An 18,831-nucleotide genomic window follows, 5' to 3' on the forward strand; every position below is an offset into this window, starting at 1 on the left:
TGGGCAACTGCTGCAGAAATGGAGAACTTGGAGCAATATTTAATCCAACTTTCCGCTTGCCAGGAAAGGAGTGAGGCTGATTCGTGGTCTTTTGCTTCCCCGTCAGTGAGTTTTAATATATTGAGGAAAGAAAGTTGGTTCAGCTTCCCCGCAGGCCTTCAGGAGCGTGTAGGAATCCAGGTCCTCGTGCTGCAGTGTCCAGTCCCGAGCACCTCTGCCAGGGAGATGTGCTCCTGTGGCTGGAGCAGGAACCTTCACCAAGCAGCTACATCTCCCCCTGCTGGGACAGGGCCCGGAAAACAGGGCTGCGGCCTGAGAGGGAAGTACCAGGAATCCTTCTGACCCCGGAGCACCTTGAGCCAGCAGCAGGTGTGGTGTGCCTCCAGCCGAGACATTCCTGAGGCCGGAGTCACGGACTCTAGAGCCCAGCTCTTGTAGCTGCACGAAGCAGAGGGATGAGGCAGCGGCGCTGGACAAACACCTCCACACATCTGCCTGGCAGCGCGCTGGCATTCCTCCACTCGCTTTGCCCTCGGATGAGTGGCGACCTGCTAGCCCTCCAGGTGCTTTCCTGTGATAGCTCCCCACAAAAATGTACGCAGGACCTGGCAGCCTGCTTTCTGTAGGGCATCCGGTACCAACCATCTTCGCAGAGCCCCTTGGAGGAGAGGTGAGCGGCGGTGCCATCGTTTGCAGCATGGTGAAGCGCTCGCCTCTGCTGCTGAGAAGATGTTTTCCCGTAACCTCAGAATAATTAACAGGCTTGTACTATCCCAGGGGATAACAGCGGTGAAGACCAGGCGCTTGGGTTTTACAAGAGCAGTGCTAGTCTGGACAAGCTGCCCTGAGGTGCAGCAGAAGTGCCTGGCCTTGCTGCGGTTGCCCTTTGGGACAATTTGTGCTCGTCATTACCTCCCACAGAACTGCGCTGGTGTCAGCAACGATGACAAACGTGGAAGGAGATGGTTGAGGAGAGTGCTAACGCTGTGTCAGAGGGAAGATCCTGCAGAGGGGGAAGGTGAAGCTTTGGGGTATAGGACAAGGGAGCGGGACAGCCACAAAAAAGAGAGGAGATGCTCAGGGTTACGCTCTGCTTCAGGAGCCGCGCCGCGCTGCTGTTGACAGAGCTGAGACAGCTTTTGTGCCCAATCCTGCCCTTGGCTCAGGCCCTAAATCTGCTGGGCCCAGCAGCACTCTCAGCTTCTGCAGGGAAAGCAGCAGGGGGGGAGAGGGCGGTGAACGCCCTCCTCGTTTCTAAACTGCGGCTGGATGGGGTTTGTTGCCCTAACGCCCCTTCTTCTCCTCTCAGTGCCACCTTGCTCTTCCCTGCCAGCTCCTAAGGAGCTGTAGGTGACGTGAGGATCAGTGCTTGAAGGAGGAATGACCTCGCGCTATCCTTACCCGGTGCTGGAGCCTGTAATTTTACTTTGTTCTGCTGTCTGCGTTCGGTGCGGTAGAGATCATAAAATATTTCTCTGCTGGAAGATTTTCGCTGATAAATAGCGCAGGGGATGGCCCGGGTTTCCATGGCAATGCTTCTGAATGTGCTTCTGTGTCACCAAAGACAGGGGGACTTGGAGTTGAGGAAGGGTTGAAGGTTTTCCCTGAGAAAAGGGGATGGTGGCGAGGCGGCGTGTTCGTTGTTTGCCTGCCCTTGGGTAGTGCCCCTGATATATAATCTGGAGAAGGAGGAAGCTGCCATTTGGCTAATGGCAGGGATGGACGGTGTCGTGCAGGCTACAGCTGGACCCCTGGCCACGCTTAGCTGTTCAGCTACAGCTGCAGCTGCACGATCACACAACAGCTAAGCCCGTACCATTCTCTGCCTCTCACATCTGACCATCTGCTAGGGAAAAGCTAATTAAACCAAAGCGATTCTTGCCGGGATTAAACCCTAGCAGCGGAGAAAATTGAGAATAGTACCACTATTGTTCTCCCGCTGCTGGACCAGGATAGCTGCTTTATTTGTGGCTGTAAAGAATTGCAGCCTATTCAGCTCGTTGCTGTCAGGTAGGTGTTCAGCTCGTGCACTTTCCTTCTTTCTACCCCGGATCGCTCCTGGGTTAGGTGCAAGAAATGAGGCTGCCTCGCTGAATTTTCTCGCACTTCCATTTTTTATGGCAGCTGAGGCTGTTTCTCTTTACGTGGGATTTCATGCAAACGCAGCCCACGAAGCTGTTTTCTCTCCTGGTGCCTCAATTTCTTGATTAGGGGAAATTGCTCCTGTCTCACACAGTGCTGAGCATGAATCCTGGCTCTGGTACTGGGGACCTGAAACCTTGTAATTGCTGCAAGCAACTGGTATCCATCTGAGATTTGAGACCAAGCAGCTTAATGGGAAAATGTACCTGCGGCCCTTGGAGAGTTTACATTTCAGTCTCGTAAAATAGAAAATGTGGAAGCGCAGTTCCCTTAGCAACTGATCTCTTGCATGTACCTACAGCCCTACAGCGTTACCGTGGGATGAGGGCTTCAAAATAGCTCTTCACAAAAAAATAATAAATTAAATGGACTTGAAACTCGGGTTGATTTCAGTGCTGCTCCTGGAACTCGAAGTGACAGCTCACCCTATTGTCCAGGGCTGTGGCACAGTTGCTTCGATGGCTGAGGAGGGATTTAGTTCTCTGCAAGGGGCTCAGAGTATTTTCCATTTGTCTTTCTGTTTTGAACAGGGAAGACTTGTTGCACCAGGAGGTAGCGGCCCCAGGAGAAGGCAGTGGCAAGCAGTGAAGGTTGTGTGGCAGGAGTGGATGTGAGGAAGGTTGGAGGGAGCTCAGAGACCACACTGGAGAAGCCCGTAGAGATGAAAGTGAGGGCACCAAAAGGCTGAAGATAAATTAAGTCTCGATACTCAGGGAGAAACGGTTCAGATAGCTAAAACTTGAGGACTGAGGGGAGAAAAATGGTAATTTTGGAGTTGCTAGAGTTTAATGTTGACAAATTTGTTTTGGGTGGAAATGTTGTGGGAGCCGGAGGGGTGAGAGGTGACTTCAGGGTGTGGGTTTGCAGCCCTGTGCCTTCAGCCTTGTTTTGTGCATGTGCTCGCTGCAGGGTTAGCAGGAGAACCTCAGACTTTCGTGGAAGCAGCGCAGTAGTAAGACCGTGCCTGGGGGCAACTAGCAAACATGCTCCAAAGAGTTTACTCAGATAAGCTGCTGGTGAGCCATACCTTTAGGAATGAGAGAGCGGGGAACAAACATTCCCTTCCCGGTGTCTGAGCTGTTGGACATCAGCAAGCAGAAGCTGCGTGGGTGTCTGGAAAGCAGGGTGCAACACACGGCCTTGCTAGCACCCTGTGCCCCTCGCCTGCGGAGAAAGGAGAAAGCTCCGTGCCGTGCAGGGCTTGGCATCGTGATGGTTAGTTGGCATAGGAGTAGTAAAGCCTCCAAGTCCTATAAATGTCATAACTTTAATTCCTTAATGTACCTCGAGCAGTGTGGTTGGCTTATGTTGATTCTGAGAGAGATGCCATTCTCTGTTTTGTCTCGTTTCTTAAAAAAACACGCAACGAAACCTTCTTAGGAAACAGAAAAGGGCAAAAAGGGTTAACTGCAGTATTGTTAAGGATTATGCCTTTGCAGGGAAGTTGTACTGATTTAGCTTAATCAGATTAGAAACAGTTGTGATTATATTAGGGCAGCGTTCTTGTATAGGCATCCTTAATTTCGTTTGTCTTGTATCTATCTATTTAACTTAAGTTGATTCAACACAAAGTGCTCTTAAACTGAATTAAAAACATTTCCCCAGGAGGGTTGTACCACTTTACGTTATTTCCTAACTCAATTGACTTTACTGCAGTGTATATGGAGACGAGACCTTGGGGAGAGAGCTGCTCCTTTTTATTACGAGCTGAGCGGTTTGTCGCGTCGGGCTGCGGCCGGGTGAGCGGGGAATCAAAGAGCCCCTTGTGGCTGTGTCGCTGGAGGATGGGCACTCTGAGCCCTGCATACCTTCCTACAGCTTGGGCATTCTCAGCCCTAGCAGGTGATTAAAGTCATTGTTCCCCCTCACCAAATGGGGCTGTCCTTCCTAGCGCAGGTGTGAAGCCCCTGGAATATTGTCTTGGGGTTGCTCCTCAGCCTGCCAGTAAAAGTGCCTGCAGAGCCGGTCAGCCAAAAGCAGCATTTCAAAGCCTTTTCAAATCTTTCGTGTTTTAAGGGACTTTCGTGTTTTAAAGGATGGCTGAGAAGGTTCGTGCAGGACTTTTCTGCAGCCACGCAGAGCTGGAGAGAAATTTTGCGTAATTTAATGGAGCTTCCCAGGCACCACCTCACCCCAGCGTGCTCCGTATTTTATGTGACTTGGCATGAAGGGTGACTTCTGCAAGACTCGTGGCTAAAGAAGAAGTTACAGCAGGAGCACTGCAGGTGCCAGTTCCCTTTCCTATTGGAAAGGATGAATCCAGTTGCTCCATGTGAGTGAGGGCTGTACGGGAACAAAACTGGCATGTGGACTACTCCGCAAGGCTGGCTGTGGTGGCAGCATTTCCGAAGAAAGCCGACTGCTATAAACACGCCTTTCGTGTCTTGAAATGTGCTTTTGCCACCGCCTGCACGCATCGGGGCTGTGCCGAAAGCCTCTGCGACCTTGCGAGTCCTCTGGAGGTTGGGTCGCTGCGACGAGCTTGTCCATCTGTCCTCTGTAAGTTATGCAAATCGGGCGCTGTGCTCCATTGTCAGTCTGCGTGGGTACTGCCTGGCGTGTGGGCCATCTGTGCACCGCCACAGCTCCTAGATGGAGGCTGCGTTTCGGGCAAGCCTATAGGTTGCAGTAACGGAGCATTTCCTCGCACTGCTGTTCGTCTGTGGCTCCGTGACTTTCGGTCTCTGCAATTAAAGAATCGGAGGCCACAGCTTTCTCATAACGTAGGAACCCGTGGGCTGAAACAAGAGGATTGCTGGGGGCTGGATGAGGCTTGGGGGAATACTTAGAGGTGCTGAGAAGGCCACTTGTAGGTTGTTGAAAAATTTTAAGTCGTTCCTACATGTAGTTTGTCCTAATCCGATGCCTTTTCATTGTATGCTCTAGGAAGGTAATGTAAGATTTTTTTTACTTTTCTTCCTCTCCTACACAGTGGAGGAATTGGCATGGGAAGGGGATTCCTACATGTCGAGTTTCTACAGAAATGCTCACCCACTCCCTCCTTTGCTTCTCTTCAGTTGTTTGCTTAATGTAGCCATTCTCCTGTTTGTGACTGAGAGAAAAGGTGAGGCCGTGGCTCCCCGATTTCCCTCATGTCATCTCCCACCTTCTGCCAGATAAATATCGTTAGGACATCGAGGTTTGCTTTTACTAGCAGGACCCAAGTAGTTATTTTCAGGAACTTTTGAGGTTACTCCTAACCTCCATGAGCAGTTTTCTCATGGCTGGGCATACATCTCTTGAAATACCTAAGGAACGTGCTCCTGAAGCCTTCCCGTGGAAGATCTGAAAAGAACCCAGGTAAGGAGACGGAGTGGGGAAGGAAGTGAAATCTGAGGTGCAAAGATAACGGTGCTCGGGAGGCTTGCAGCCTAAACCACCTTGTGAGAGTTGAAAGGATCACTCAACAACCTAAAGAGCTCAACCCAAAAGGATGGCTGAACAAAATGAGCTGAATTCTGGTGCATCAGCGTTTTTGGGTAAGGGGCTCTTGTTAGCCTCTCGTGTAGATGCCAGGTGACCTTTTGCCGAGCTGGTTCTTGTGCGGTTTCAGAGGTAGCCATTCAAGGTGGTTATGCTCTTCTGTGCATTGGAAAGCTCGCGTTCATTTCCTGGTCAGAATCTCCCCTGGGTATTTTTATTCTCCATTAACATTCCTTCTGGGGATTGTATTCGGGTCCTTTGCTTCCTGTCCTGGTCCTGTTCAGATGTTAATCAGCTGTTGTGTTCTATTCCAGTTACGGGTGAGCCATGGCAGTGTTTCTTGGGCAGTGCTGATCTGCTCTGGCTTTTATGAACGGTTTAGGGAAGCTAAGCTGCTCTTACCAGCTACTCTAGGCGCTGTGTTAATGCATATTTAGGGGTAGGGAGTCCAGCTGAATTGGTGGCACTGGGGTCTTTGTATTGTAGAAAGAGGGATGGGACTAAGAAAAGTCTGATTCTGAGATGGAAGAGACTTCCACGGGGTGCATGGATGTGACAGACACACGATATGTGCTGCCCAGTGGTATTTATATTCAGCCAGAACTACGTAAGACTGGATTTCATTTACTTTGGAAACACGGTAGGTGCTAAGCAGGGTTTGTTCCGTGGCCTGTTCAACAGCTAGCCCGATCCCTTTCTTTTGGTATCTTCTGGAGTTTTTTCCTATGCAGGGAGCAGAGATTTCTGCTTAACAGTCAAGGTTAATTGGTCTGAAAAGGCAGGAATGAGCAATAATCCTCCTGAAACTCAATTTTAATCCAGGAGTCACTATAATGCTATTACTCAGCTCTGAATCGTGCGCATTAACATGCAGGCAGAACCGAGAAGCAAGTTTCTGCACTGGGAGCTGTCATCCTTTTATTTTAAAGCCAGCCTCAAAGTAACTAGCAGCAGGATGGATCTGAACATATTTTTAATTGGAATTCCTTCCCTGAATGAAAAGCTCTCATTAAATGTTAAAGCGTCCTGTAATAACCTTGCCGTCCTTCTCCATTGTGCTTGGCACGAGCGGGCTGCAGGGGCTGCTTTTAGCTTCAGGCAGCTTGTTCTCCTGTCCCAGGCAAGACCTCCTGGTGCAGTTTTTACATCTCCTCTCTGATTAGGTGCCTCCATCAGGCTTGCTGCAGCAGCTTCTCACTTCATCTGGCTTGAGACACGCGGAGGCGAAGGTTGGCTCTGCCCATACGCACGGCAAGGCAAGTGGCAAGCCCCTCTTCTTGCTTCTCGGGAGGCAAGCGAGGAGAAATTGTTGAAATTAAAGCGGGCTGTGCCCATCTCCGGTGCTGGATCTGTGTTTGCACTAGAGGTTGGCTGAAACAGCGTGAAGTTTCTGGGTTAGCTGCGATGATCAGCTCTGTGGCACAGGACGGTAGCAGCGATTATTTTTACACATGAGTACGTGATTGGAGTTTTTTTTTGGAGTACTCTGACTTGGTGGTAGCCAATGAGTGTTCCCGTAGTGTTGCTTTAGAAACAAATGGGGCTGTGATGGTGCTATGGAGTGTGTTTTGCCTGTCATACAAGTTTATCTTTCTGAATAGAGAGCAAGATCAAAGAAACGTTGCTTTAAAAAGGAAAACACTGGGAAAGATGACAACGCCTGAAATAAGGGACACTTTCCGCAGTGTAGTCACCCTGTTTCTGTTAAGGAAGGGAAATGCTGATCCTGAACTGGTGAGCGGCCTGTTTTATGGGATCAGAAAAGGCAAGACATGAGCAGGTAATGATGAGGAACACCCTGCAAGTCCTTCTCTGCCCTTTTGTAGGGAACGTGCAGCCGCTCCAACAGCAGAGAGCTAACCGTGCGCCTCCTGGTCTGAAAACCAAAGCTGATTATTAGTTACCTCGGGGCTGGAGGGACTTTGCAAATACCAGGAAAGCAATAAGTATCTGCACTGTTGTTTTTTTCCTTTGATGCTTTTTCCATGTTGTCCAGAGGGTTTGTATGTGTTACTGGAGAAAACGTGATGTGAGTGAGGTGGTGTCATGGGTTCTGCGGGCCCTGGATGGAATAACCCAAGCCATTCTGTGCTGCACCACGTCTGCTCCTGGTGTGTGGTGAAAGTCTTGGCCTTTCCCAAGCCTCACAGAGGACACAGCCACTTGCAAACAGAGAGGGTGGGTTTTACACAGAGGGCTGCTGCCTGAGAGCAGCAACTAGTCAAGCATGCACACGCAGCTGCGCTCAGTCCCTGTCCCCGTGAAAAGAGGGGCTGTGTGGTTCCTCTTTGTGAGGGGGTGGAGGAATCAGCAGCTTTTTGCATTAACAGAGCAAATTGTTAGGTTTCTACTGCAGTCTTCAGAGCCTCGATGTGCTCGTGGCTTTGCCTGGAAGACAAGGCTATTGCTGAGGCTGGTCAGGGTGCAGACCCAAGCCTGGTGACCTTCAGGGAGCTCTTCCAGTGAAGCTGTCTCTGTCAGTGAGCTCAGAAATGACTCTGGACTGTGGGTAGTAGCTAGAAGATGGAAGAATTGGAGCTGGTGCAGGTGATAGTGTTTACAGCTCTCCTTCTAGCAGCCCTAAGGGACATTGCCGATGAGAGATGGACAGGGCAGATAAAAAAGGAGCAGGAGGTTAAGTTTCCTCTTGTGTTACAATGCTAATTAGGATGGCAAAGACCGGGCTGAAGAGCTGCCTGCTGCTGTAGCTCCAGGACAAAGCCGAACTTCTCCTGGGTAGTTAAAATGTGGACCCGACAGCGAGCTTCCTCGGAGAGAAGCTTGTGAATAGTGTGGTGAGTGCAGGGCAGAAATAACGCTGTCTTAAACCTCTAGGTAGTGCCTGTGTCCTTTCCAGCTTTGAAGCACAAGGTCTGTTTATTCTGCAGAGAGTCTGCTGCTCTCTGAACAGAGGCACGGCGAATTGAGCCACCTTGGGTTTCTCTCTGTGGTAGCAAAGGATGCCCACTCACTGCAGGCAGAGAGCTTAACTGTGCTGTTTGGCACAAGGAAGTCTGCAAAACAAACTCGGTTGGGGTGGCAGGCTGGTTGGGGCACGCATGGAGGAATGACAGGCTGATCCCTGGCGCTGATCAGGAGCACAGGCTGGGAAGCAGTGACCCCTGGAGCCACCTAGGAGAACCATCCGCCTTTCAGAGCCCAGTCACCGTACTGCAGAGGCATCCAGCTCACTGGAGGGCTGCTTAAAAAAAATACACACCACTTCTTCTTTGGGACGCAGTGAAGACAAGGAGCTTGCTTCACTCGATGGTCCCGTCATCAGACAGTGGCCGGATGGTGCAGCAGTTTGCTGCTGGCTCCCATCCCGGCACCTGGCCGTGGGTTGGCCTGCGCGTGCCTGGCTGTTTCCATGCGTTGTGTTGATGGGTGACTGACACCGAGTTTCCTTTCTCATGTTTCAGGGGCTGTTGGCCAGATGCTGCTGGATGCTGACAGGAGAAAGCTGATTCGGAGACGGGCAGCCAGAGATGTTTGGACACGTCGTCATTTTGGATCTGTAAGTCCTTGTTTGAGGGGAAGTTGCCTGGAGGCACCGCGAGTATTTGAGTGTCTCTGGAAATGCTCAGATCGTGGGGGCAGGTTCCCAGTCCCGGTAGCTTTTTGAGGTAGGTGGGGAGGAGATGGCAGGATTGGGTAGGAAGCAGGACAGAAGCGTGTCACTACGCCTCTCCTCACTACAACGCTGCAAAGCATTGGGAGGGGGAGAGAGAAGGTGTAAATCCAGGAAGGACCAGGTCAGTGAAGCCTGAATCTGCTTCTCTCTCTCCCTCCCTGTGCTTTGCAGCTTTGCCCTGCAGAGCAGTTAGACTGTTGTGAAGCTGTTTTTCCCTTTGCTAGTCAAGACCCGACCGCAGCCTTGCAGTGAGGAAGGGGGCCAGACAGCTCGTTGGGCCTGGGCCAGCGCTAGGGCACCTTTCAGTTTGTTTTGGCAGCGCCTGAGTTTGCGTGGTCCTGGTTGCCTGCCTGTGCCATTCACCTTCCATCTGGCTCTCCCCGTGTGCATACAACTGCTCCACACCCTGCGCTCCCGTCCCGCCTCCCAGGGCTCGGTGCCACGGGCAGGGGAAGGAGCAGCGCAGCAGCAGCAGCGCGTCAGGAACGGGAAGGCTCCGCTGCCATGTCTTAAATCAGGGGCAGAGCGATAGCCGCAGAGCTCAGCTCTTCCAGGCAGCTCGCAGGTGAAGCCATTTCTCATCCTGTGGCCATGCGTACCCCGGGCTGTGAGCACAGAAGATCCTTTCTGATCTTGTGTTATGGCCTGGGTTGGACGGACAGCGTTTTACAGCAGCCTGTTAGCGTGCCACGCTCTACCTTGCTGCTGTTTGCTGGCAGCCAGAGAGTAGCTTATCTTCCTCTGCCTCGTAGAGGTGTGGGCCATCACAGCGGTAGGCACAAGGACGTCATGTTTTGGCTCCGAGGAGAGCCTGCTAATTGCCAGCTCATTTGTAGGTGCACAGACTTAACAATTACCTCACTCAGCCTTGTAGCATTACCAAGCTCCTGTCCCTAAGGCTTCACGCAGAGGAAATGAGCAGGAAATGTCCAGTTTCACAGGAGGTGCCTGTAGTCCTTATGGAACCAGGGTTCTCTGTGAGCTGTTGCTTCATGAATTTTGGGTTTGCATGGTCCTGATCACCTCGGATGTGTCCTTGCCAAGTGGCTTTCCAGCTCTTGCAGGGCTGTGTGGCTCGACTGTCCTAAGCTAATTTCCTTTCAGAAGATCCGTTGTGGGTTGGGGCAGGCACTTAGAATGAGATGAACATCCTGTCGTCCTTGGTTATAAACATGCCCCACTCCTTAAATATTCATGGGGTGAGATTTCAAACTGTTTCTTGTATGGATTCTGAGCTGTTTGTTTCCCTTCTTCAGGGCATCTGAGTGAGGGTCCGTGCTTCATGAAGCTTTGAATTTGAGCCGAGGCTGGTAAGTGCTCAGGTTTTAGGGGCAAGAGAAATGATAGTGTGGTTTCAGCTCGGGATATCTGTATGAGTATCTCCTGCCCTTAGCCTGGCAGGAGTTGACAGAAGAGATCACCTGGTTGGCGGTGGGGTGTTGACAAACCTGCTGCTGGTCAGGATTTCAGCATTTCTTTTTGAAGAGGAGAAATGTCTTCACAGCAAGGCAGAGCCAGCTGTGGTGTTTGGAGATGCAGTGCAATGTGTATTATTTTGCTGGACGTGTTTTTTTCTAAAGCATTAGAGATCACTTCACCTCACTGGTTCCTTTTAAGAGAAAGGATCTTGAGGGAACAACTGCAGCAACGTTGAATTTTCAAGATTTTGATGGTGGATTTGACAGGCTAGTTTTAAGAAGTTGCTCATGTACGTGGAAAACACATGAGAGACTTCAGCGAGCCTGTGTTATTTTTTTTTTTAATGAAGAACAGCTCACGAATTGTCCTGTGAAGTGTAAAGCCTGCTGTGGCTTGGAGCCACTCTGTGCCTGGTGCAGGCATTTCAGTCCTCCCAGGGGGCCTGATCTAAGTGCTGAGAGGGTGCAGCCAGGCAAGAGTGGATGAGAACTGCAGAGAACTCCTCAGGGGCTCCATTTAGACACCGAACAATGTGTAAAACAAGTGGCAAGGCTGCTTGGTGGGAAGTCTTCCTGCCCTCCACTCAAAGTGGTGGAAAGGAAGATTATTCCATGCATACAGGATAGCTGCTTTCCTTCTGCCCCATATTTTGCTCTTGTGCTGCTCCTGCTCCTGCAGCAGGTGGATTCTTCCTGCCCAGCACAGTTTGGGTAAAGGCACAGAAACTAATCTGGGCTTTCTTGCAGTGGTACTGCTGCAAGTTGCAACATCTGACCTTAGGTACCAACATCTCAGTGGCATTACTCCCTAATTTGATGCCACCTGTGACTTGGGGGTGCTCTTTTCACTTTTCTGACAGTGAGCAGTTGGAAAGGTATGGCACCTCCTTCTGACAAGCCTCCCGTGGTTTGCCCCGCTTGTGGCCCAGTGTTAGCAAAACTCTTCTCAGTTGGGGCTCTTTAATGACCGGAGTCTCCTCCCACAAAGTCCCTGCCGGCAGCGGCAGCACATAATCGATAACCCCTGCTGTCACTGCTGCCTGGCAGGCTCGCTGTGTCCATATTGGAAGAGGCCTTTCCTAAAGAGCCTGATCGATAAGCTGCTGTGAGGCCTCTTCTGGTTTGCTATATATAATCCAGCTCCACACGAGCTACGTGAGTGAGCGTGTGGAGAAGGGGGGAGAGGATGTGCCAGCCCTCCGCTCCCCCTGGCTGGGAGGACGCGGCTACCTCTGACTTTGCTCCCTCTCCTGCGGCCGCCGCTCGAGCCGTGCGCTCACATCCCTTCCTTGCTCTATCCACGCTCTGCATGGGGAGCCGACGTCCTGCTGGGTTGCTTCTCAGGTTGCCTGCAGCGCGCGTGACTCCCTCTCCCGTGCGCTTTCTGCTCTTGGCAGGTAGCCCGCCGGCGGAGCCCCGCAGCCGGGAGGATGTCGAGCACGGCTCCCTCCAAGAAGCCCTACCGCAAGGCGCCCCCGCAGCATCGCGAGGTCCGCCACGAGGTCCCCATCATTCGGGACGAGCAGGACGGAGTGATTTTGGCCGAGCAGAGTCAGGTAACAGCTTGCCGGGTGGCGAAGGGATTAGCAGCGGCGCGCCAGCACGCAGGGTTTAGTCGCGCCGAGGCGGGCCAGCTCGAGCAGGCGGAGGGGTTTGAGGTTTGCAGCCCCAACTTCTCCTCGTCGTGGTCTCTGGAGTCCAGCAGTGAGAAGGAAGCGGCAGGGCGCCGAGCAGAGCTGAATGTCAAGAGCCAGCCAGCACTGCCGCGTGGTAGGAGGATGGCACAGCGGGGCGGGAAGCGGTGCCCGAACCGCGCTCGTGGGCACCTCGGCAAATTTGTGAGCCGCAGCATGGAGACGGTCGTGGTGCCTGGAGATGAAAAACCCCACCCTCCTTGCTCGTTCAAGAGCAGAAGCCTGGAACGCTCGCTTATGTTTAAAGAGCCTCCTGAAGTCTTGGCACCGAGGAAGTTTCGGGTCTCCCCTACGCACCTGCCTCTGAAAGGGATCTTAAAGCAGACCGGCCTGCGGGCGGGCGCATGCCCGGAGACCCTCCGCAAGTCCCGCTCCGTCGAGGCACTTCCCCGTGGCCGCAGCTCCCGCAAGTACAGCGACCCTCAGCTGGGCCTCGGCCGCAGGGAGCGCAGCAGTGGCAGTGCTGCCGACTCTGCCAAGCGCAAGGAGAAGCTCAGAGAAGAGAAAATGCTCTTCTCCAAGTTCCTGGACGAGATTACCCAGCGGGTGCTGAGTCCCATCCGCTTGCGCTCGCTGGGAGAAAGCAGGGGAGCAGAGCAAAGCCAGAACTCTGCCCGTTTCGCCAAGGGGTTTGCCCCAGAAAGCCGAGGGGAAGGTCATCTGGAAGAGGTCAAAACCAAACGGGCAAAAGAAAGATCCTCGTGCCCAAGCAGAAGAAAAACAGCAAAGAAATGTGAGGGGCCGGGAATGGCTTCGTGTCAGAGAAATCGTGCGGAGGAGGCTGAGAGAGTTTCCAGATTGAGCAAGAAGCCCGTTCTTGGGAAAAAGAACAGTAAGGAGAAAGTTCTTTCCTTGGAGAGAAGGGTGGTAGATCTGTGTCAGTATGAGCTGCAGAAGCTGGCAGCCCTGGGGCTGGCAGGGACATCCTCTGGGCAGCAGCACTCACTGTCTTCATGGAAAAGCAGTGCAGAGGGCAGAAGGGATGAAAGCAGTCCCTGTTCCCGGCTGTTACAGCCACACCATCTGTCTGCTAAAATCGGGCAGAAGCAGAAAGTGGAGCCGAACCACCCAGAGAAAGAATCCTTTTCCCCTCCAACACCCTGGAGCCGGGAGGAAGGGCCAGCTCCACCTAGATCCTCCCCTTCCTGCAGCCTGGCACTAAACAAGGTAGGTGCCAGGTCTGCTGGCTCTCGCAAACGGGGGTCTCACCAAGGCCGAAGCCCCCGCCTGGTTCTCACCTCACCCCTAATGCCAGTGTGGGGGGACAGAGCGGGCCCCCAGCCCTGAAGCTGTGGGCATCTCGTCACCAGAAGCTGCTATCCTGTGGTGCTACTCGTGTCGCTGCTGCAGGCTGGGTTTATCTTTGGTTTATCTGGGGTGCTGGATCTCTCCTTGATGGCTGGTTCGGGTCTTTGTAAGCCATCCCCTCTTTTCTCCAGCCTGCTTTGGGGCCACTGCCTCATTTTACTGGAAATCGCTGTATCCACTTTGCCTGCTCGCTACCCTGTGCTGGGTGTGGATTTGTAGGGGTTGGGGAGGCAGATGCTGGGTAATTCTGCAGGAATTACTGACTGCCTTGTGGGGTAGGGATGTGAGGAAAGGGTGGATTGATGCTTTGCCTTTAAGGACAGGAAGGTAGGTGCAGGCGCTGAGGACCATCCTTTTAAAATGAGCAGTGATGAAGGAAGCCCCGTGGTGTCTGAGGGCCAGGCCTGAGATGAGTTTGCCCTCTGTAGCACTGCTGGAAGCTCGGCAACCTCAGCCACAGCTGCCTGTGGCGTGGCCTCTCACGCTTCATGGGCAAGGTGACGTGTGGCAGCTCAGTGCTGCAGGTACACCACGCACCAAAACTGCTCCGTGGGCAGCTTGGGCCTCGAGAATGGTCGCGGCCTCGAGCTTTCACAAGAGATGTGGTTGTTGCTAGTGCTGATTGAATCTCGCCCAGCTGTGCTGGCAAGCAGCAGCCACCTTTTGGGTTAGCACAGGGAGCGAGAGCAGCACAGCCACGTGCTCCTGGTGCAGCACTGTCTCGCCTTGTTCTGCAGGTCCCTGCTCCCACCAGCTCCGGGGACCTTGCCCAGAATGTTTCTTTCACAGGCTGTTCTACCCTTTAGTGTTTCTTGTGCTGTCCTGGAGCAATGACAGTGGCGCTCTTCAGGTCTGCAGAAAGAAACCCTTTTCACAGCATCGTCTAGCTGGCGTGACTGCTGGACAGACAGCTCTTTTCATCTCCCAGAAAACACGCTCTGATTCTTCTGGGAGGCCTCGAGGGTGTTGTGGTGGCACGTTAATTGCTGGTGCCTGCTGGCCTGTGAGATTCCTGCTCCCTGTTAATCGTGGACGGGCAGGAAGGTGAAACACCAGCAGAGGTGGCCGTGTGGTGAGAGAGGCTGGTGCTCACCGTGGGAGAGTGAAGTTACCCAACGTGTGTGGTGGTTTCTGGTTCAGCTGCTCTGAGCCAGAGCACACAGTCTGTCTTAGCATCGGGCATGGGGGTGGTGTGTACAGATCCCAGCTTCTAATCTACCTCCCCTGACCCCTCAGAGGAAGAGCAAGAGTCCCTGCTAGGGTCTAGCAACGAGACGTTGCCCTTTAGGGGACGGTATGAGACCAACTCCTCCCCTGAAAGAATCTCACATCTGTTTTCTTCCCTGTGCAGGAGCCCTTGACGGATGCAGAAAGGATGAAGTAAGTGTCCTGCTCCCCCCGCCCGCTTGTCGTGCTGATCCCTCACCTCGTGGTCGTGCCACCTGCAGGGCGAAGCTGCCTGCCCCTGTGGGCTCCCCTCACATCTCCAGCCCTCCTGGGGCCGTGTGGGCAGAGCTTTGGTCTGTGCCTTGCCAACCTCAGGAGGTGTGGGGCCGCAGATCTCCAGTGCAGGTGCAGGCAGAGGAGTCGGTGGGTGTGGTGGAAAGCAGGAGATAAAGCCTTTAACGCAGGTGGAGGGAAGAATGCCTTCATCTCATTGCCACCGTCGTAGTGTGAGCCACCAAAACCAGCACGCAAGGGCCTGCTGCTGGGTGAGGGTGAGGTGTGGGGCCCAGACAGCTGCTAGCACTGCGCTTCATCCTCTTCTAACCTGCTCGGGGATAAATTATTGAGTGGGTCTCATTCAGCAGGGAGCTGAGCAGCCCATCTGGCGAGCGGACTTCACTCGAGCTCTGTAACCCGAGAGGGAGCTGGGAGCTGATCCCACAGCTCGCGTGGGCTTGGGTTTGAGCCTCCCTCTCCTAACTGTGGTGCACTGTTCACTGCGTGGGCTGGGGTCCCCTGACAGTTCAGTTCCTGGCTTCTGGGGTCTCTGTGTGGGATGTTGAGCCCCAAAGCAGTGGGGCCTTTTCGCTGTGTGCCCAGGTTGCTGCAGCACGAGAACGAAGAACTGCGCCGGCGGCTGACCTACGTGACGAACAAAATGGAGGCGATGGAGAGGGAGCTGGAGTCGGGGCAGGACTACCTGGAGATGGAGCTGGGCCAGAACCGGGAGGAGCTGGAGAAATTCAAAGACAAATTCCGTAGGTATGGAAAAGCAAAAAAAAAAAAAAAAAATGAGGGACAGAGTTGGAGCAATCACTCCCACCAAGGGCTCCCTCATTTGCTTCGAGCGGGCTGTGCCCTGCTGTGTTGATCGGAGGCATGCTGTCCTCAGAAAGGTGCTCCCCCAGACTGAGGGGAGGGTGAAAGCCTCACAAGTATTGCCTCCTCCAGGGTGCAGCAGGCACACTACTAGCTTGAGGGGTTGTCACAGCTCAGAGTCATCCAACGTCCTCACACCCTCCCCAGCAAAAGCATGAAGGGTCACCCAGCCAACCTCAGCTTGCCTCTGGTAATTTGGGGTCTGGAGGCCATTATGAGGCAGAGGTGAGGCACAGCTGACATGCCTTGGTGTCTTAGTGCTGGGAATTTCAGTCTTCCTGGATCTGTGGATTAATTGGTTTGCTGGGCAGTCATGAAGAAGACTTGTGTGAATGCCCGAGATCCATTCCCACGTGTACCACCTTGGTCCTGTAGGTTGCAGAACAGCTACACCGCTTCCCAGAGAACCAACCAGGACCTGGAGGAGAAGCTGCACGCCCTAGTAAGTGCCTTACTCGGTCCCTACAGAGAGGAGGTGGAGGTAGACCTATGTGCTAGGAGCAGAAGGGGGAAGGGGCCCTGGCTTTAGCCAGCAGGCGTGGAGGTGGGCGAGGGTTGGGATTCTGGCCACGACCACCTAGTCCCCCTTCTGGCTGGTGTCGTGAGCTGGTTCCTTGATTTACGGAGCCCCTACCTGGTCATGCACGTGAGCTTGGTTGCCCACAACATAACCGCATGGTGTCCGTCCGTCGTGTTGCTTCAGTCCCTCTGGAAACGCCAGGGATGTGCCAGCCGCTCCTGGGGGGCTCGTCCTGGGGGGACGGGGACAGTCAGAGCAGAGCCAGCGTGCGTGTGTGTGTCTGTTGTGTGCATTCATAACACTCATGGCTGTTTCTTTTCTCTCCCTCCCCCTCTCTCTCTCTCTCTCTCTCTCTCTTTCTCCTCCCCACGCTGCTGCTGGCACACGCTGGGCGCGCTCACCTCTCAGGCCTCTCTCAGCCAAAGCTGGATTTTTGCAGTTGCGTCTTTTCGTTTGTGTGTTTTTTCTTTTTTTTCCCCCTTTTACGTGTCCCAGCCTGTCGGTTTCATTGGCAGTCCCACATGCTCCAGCCCAGCTGGAGGGGGGCCCCCAGCCCTCGTCCAGCCAAGGGCTCACCTGGTATCCAGCAGCTGCCCGCAGCTGCAGCAGGCCCTGGCTTGCAGCGCTCCATCCGAAGAGCGTTTGACACCGAGCCAGTTTTCTCTTCTTACTCTGTCACTTGAATTTCTTGGGTCAGTATTCATTGTGCCCCTCTTACATCCGGGTCTCCGCCTGCCTTGCTCCTAAACTGTTAGGGAGTCTGAAGAGACGAGACCACTTGCATTAGGGTGGGCGTTGAGTGAGCTCCAGGTCCTTTTTCTTACCAGAGCAAGGCCTGAGCTCTTTCAAGGTGGTGTCCTTTCCCTGCCAAACAAATCTGTCCGCTCAGCACAGCCTGCTGACCTGTATGGGCAGCGTTCTCGCTCCGTTGCCCCAGAGCAGTGGGCTGGGTATCACAAATTTATAGCTCCTTGCTGCTGGTGGCAGGATGGGATGAACTATTCAAAGCCACCACCTTTCCATCAGGCACCCCATCAATCAGGGCAGAGAGGAAACGTGGTTGTGCTGCGTTAAGGAGCTTTCAACTCAGCTGTCACCTCTGCAACCAGCAGAGTGGCCGGCTCCACTTGCCTTTGGAGGCCCTCCCTGGGTGAAGAGCCAGCCTGTCCCCCTTGTCTGTCTGTCTGGAAGTCTTTGTATCCCAGCTGAACGTGGCGTTGTGCTGTGCTGGGGGTGAGGTGGGTGGTGAAGCCGGTTTCTTCTGTGCTGGGGGGATTTACACCCTTCTGTTCCCGCATCCCAGATCAAAAAGGCAGAGATGGACCGCAAGACGCTGGACTGGGAGATTGTGGAGCTCACCAATAAACTGCTCGATGCGAAAACTACCATCAACAAGCTGGAAGAACTCAACGTGAGTGAGTCTGCAAAGGGTTGTGCAAGCGTGGTGAGGTGTGGGCTCGTCCTCTGGTTCAAAGTCATGGGCGTAAAGGAGCATGGGGATGACTTCAGTGTTTATGAAGGCGGGGGAGCTGCACGCAGCGGTAGGGACAGGCAAACAGAAAAACGGCCTGAGGGACTGGGCAAGGAAGGGCTGATCTGCACGGCTGATGAAGATCAGACTCTTTTGGTGTCTGAGCTTAAGGTTTGACCTGAGCCCAGGCTGTACCAACTGAGGGGACTTCTGGAGATGAATTCCACAGGGAGGGAGGAGTTGAAAGGGACGTGCTGGCTGAGCCGTAAGAAATGCACGGGCCTTCTGTTTGAGCAGCACCTGGCCAGGCGGTGCCTTTTCGGGGAGCAGCTACGAGCCTGACGCGGCTGCACGCTGTGCCCTTTCTTGCAGGAACGCTACCGGCAGGACTGCAACCTCGCGGTACAGCTGCTCAAATGCAACAAGTCCCACTTCAGGAACCACAAGTTTGCCGATGTGAGTAGCAGCCCCGCGGAGGTGGGGAAGGAGGGCTCGTGGTTTCCACCTGCGCCTTGCCTTTTTCCAGCTTTCTCTGCGGGGCTGTTGGCCTCTCACCCTTCAGCCCTGGGCAGAGGTGTGGGGGGGCTCCCGCTCCCACTGGGAGGGCAGCACAGAGCCTCTGCCAGCTCCTCTTTCACCCCGGCTCCATTTCACAGGAGCTGTTATAAAAAGCACAATAACCTTGAATTCGATAGCCTGCCGGGTGCCTGCTGGAAGCTGGCGGGAGGACAGACCTCTCTCTTACCCTGCTCCGTCCTCTTGCCTTTCTCACCTGTCCACGTGCGAGGGCCACGCTGGCAGATCAGTGGTTTGCTGAGGAGCAGTTCGGGGGGCAGCGTTCAGGGTGTCTTTTCGGCCTCCTGAACGGGAAAAGTCGGTACCAGGACGTGCTCCCC

At 53.7% G+C, this 18,831-nt stretch overlaps 1 protein-coding gene across 6 annotated transcripts in view; it reads left to right on the plus strand.

Moving 5' to 3' along the window:
- The window catches only part of TJAP1 (tight junction associated protein 1), a 35,344-nt gene that overhangs the window by 11,645 nt on the left and 4,868 nt on the right, over nt 1-18,831 (plus strand). For 2 of the 6 annotated variants that reach the window (XM_084514437.1, XM_084514438.1), the window contains 9 exons: nt 8,988-9,082; nt 10,456-10,509; nt 12,015-12,173; nt 14,971-14,999; nt 15,666-15,827; nt 16,320-16,386; nt 16,873-16,902; nt 17,768-17,875; nt 18,308-18,391. In XM_084514437.1, coding sequence (XP_084370563.1) covers nt 12,048-12,173; nt 14,971-14,999; nt 15,666-15,827; nt 16,320-16,386; nt 16,873-16,902; nt 17,768-17,875; nt 18,308-18,391 — 606 coding nt within the window. In that variant the 5' untranslated portion in view covers nt 8,988-9,082; nt 10,456-10,509; nt 12,015-12,047. The other 4 variants (XM_084514439.1, XM_084514440.1, XM_084514435.1 and 1 more) reach the window with 4 other exon arrangements.

The sequence above is a fragment of the Aythya ferina genome (genome assembly GCF_964211825.1).
Source record: "Aythya ferina genome assembly, chromosome: 3".
Classification (NCBI taxonomy): domain Eukaryota; kingdom Metazoa; phylum Chordata; class Aves; order Anseriformes; family Anatidae; genus Aythya; species Aythya ferina.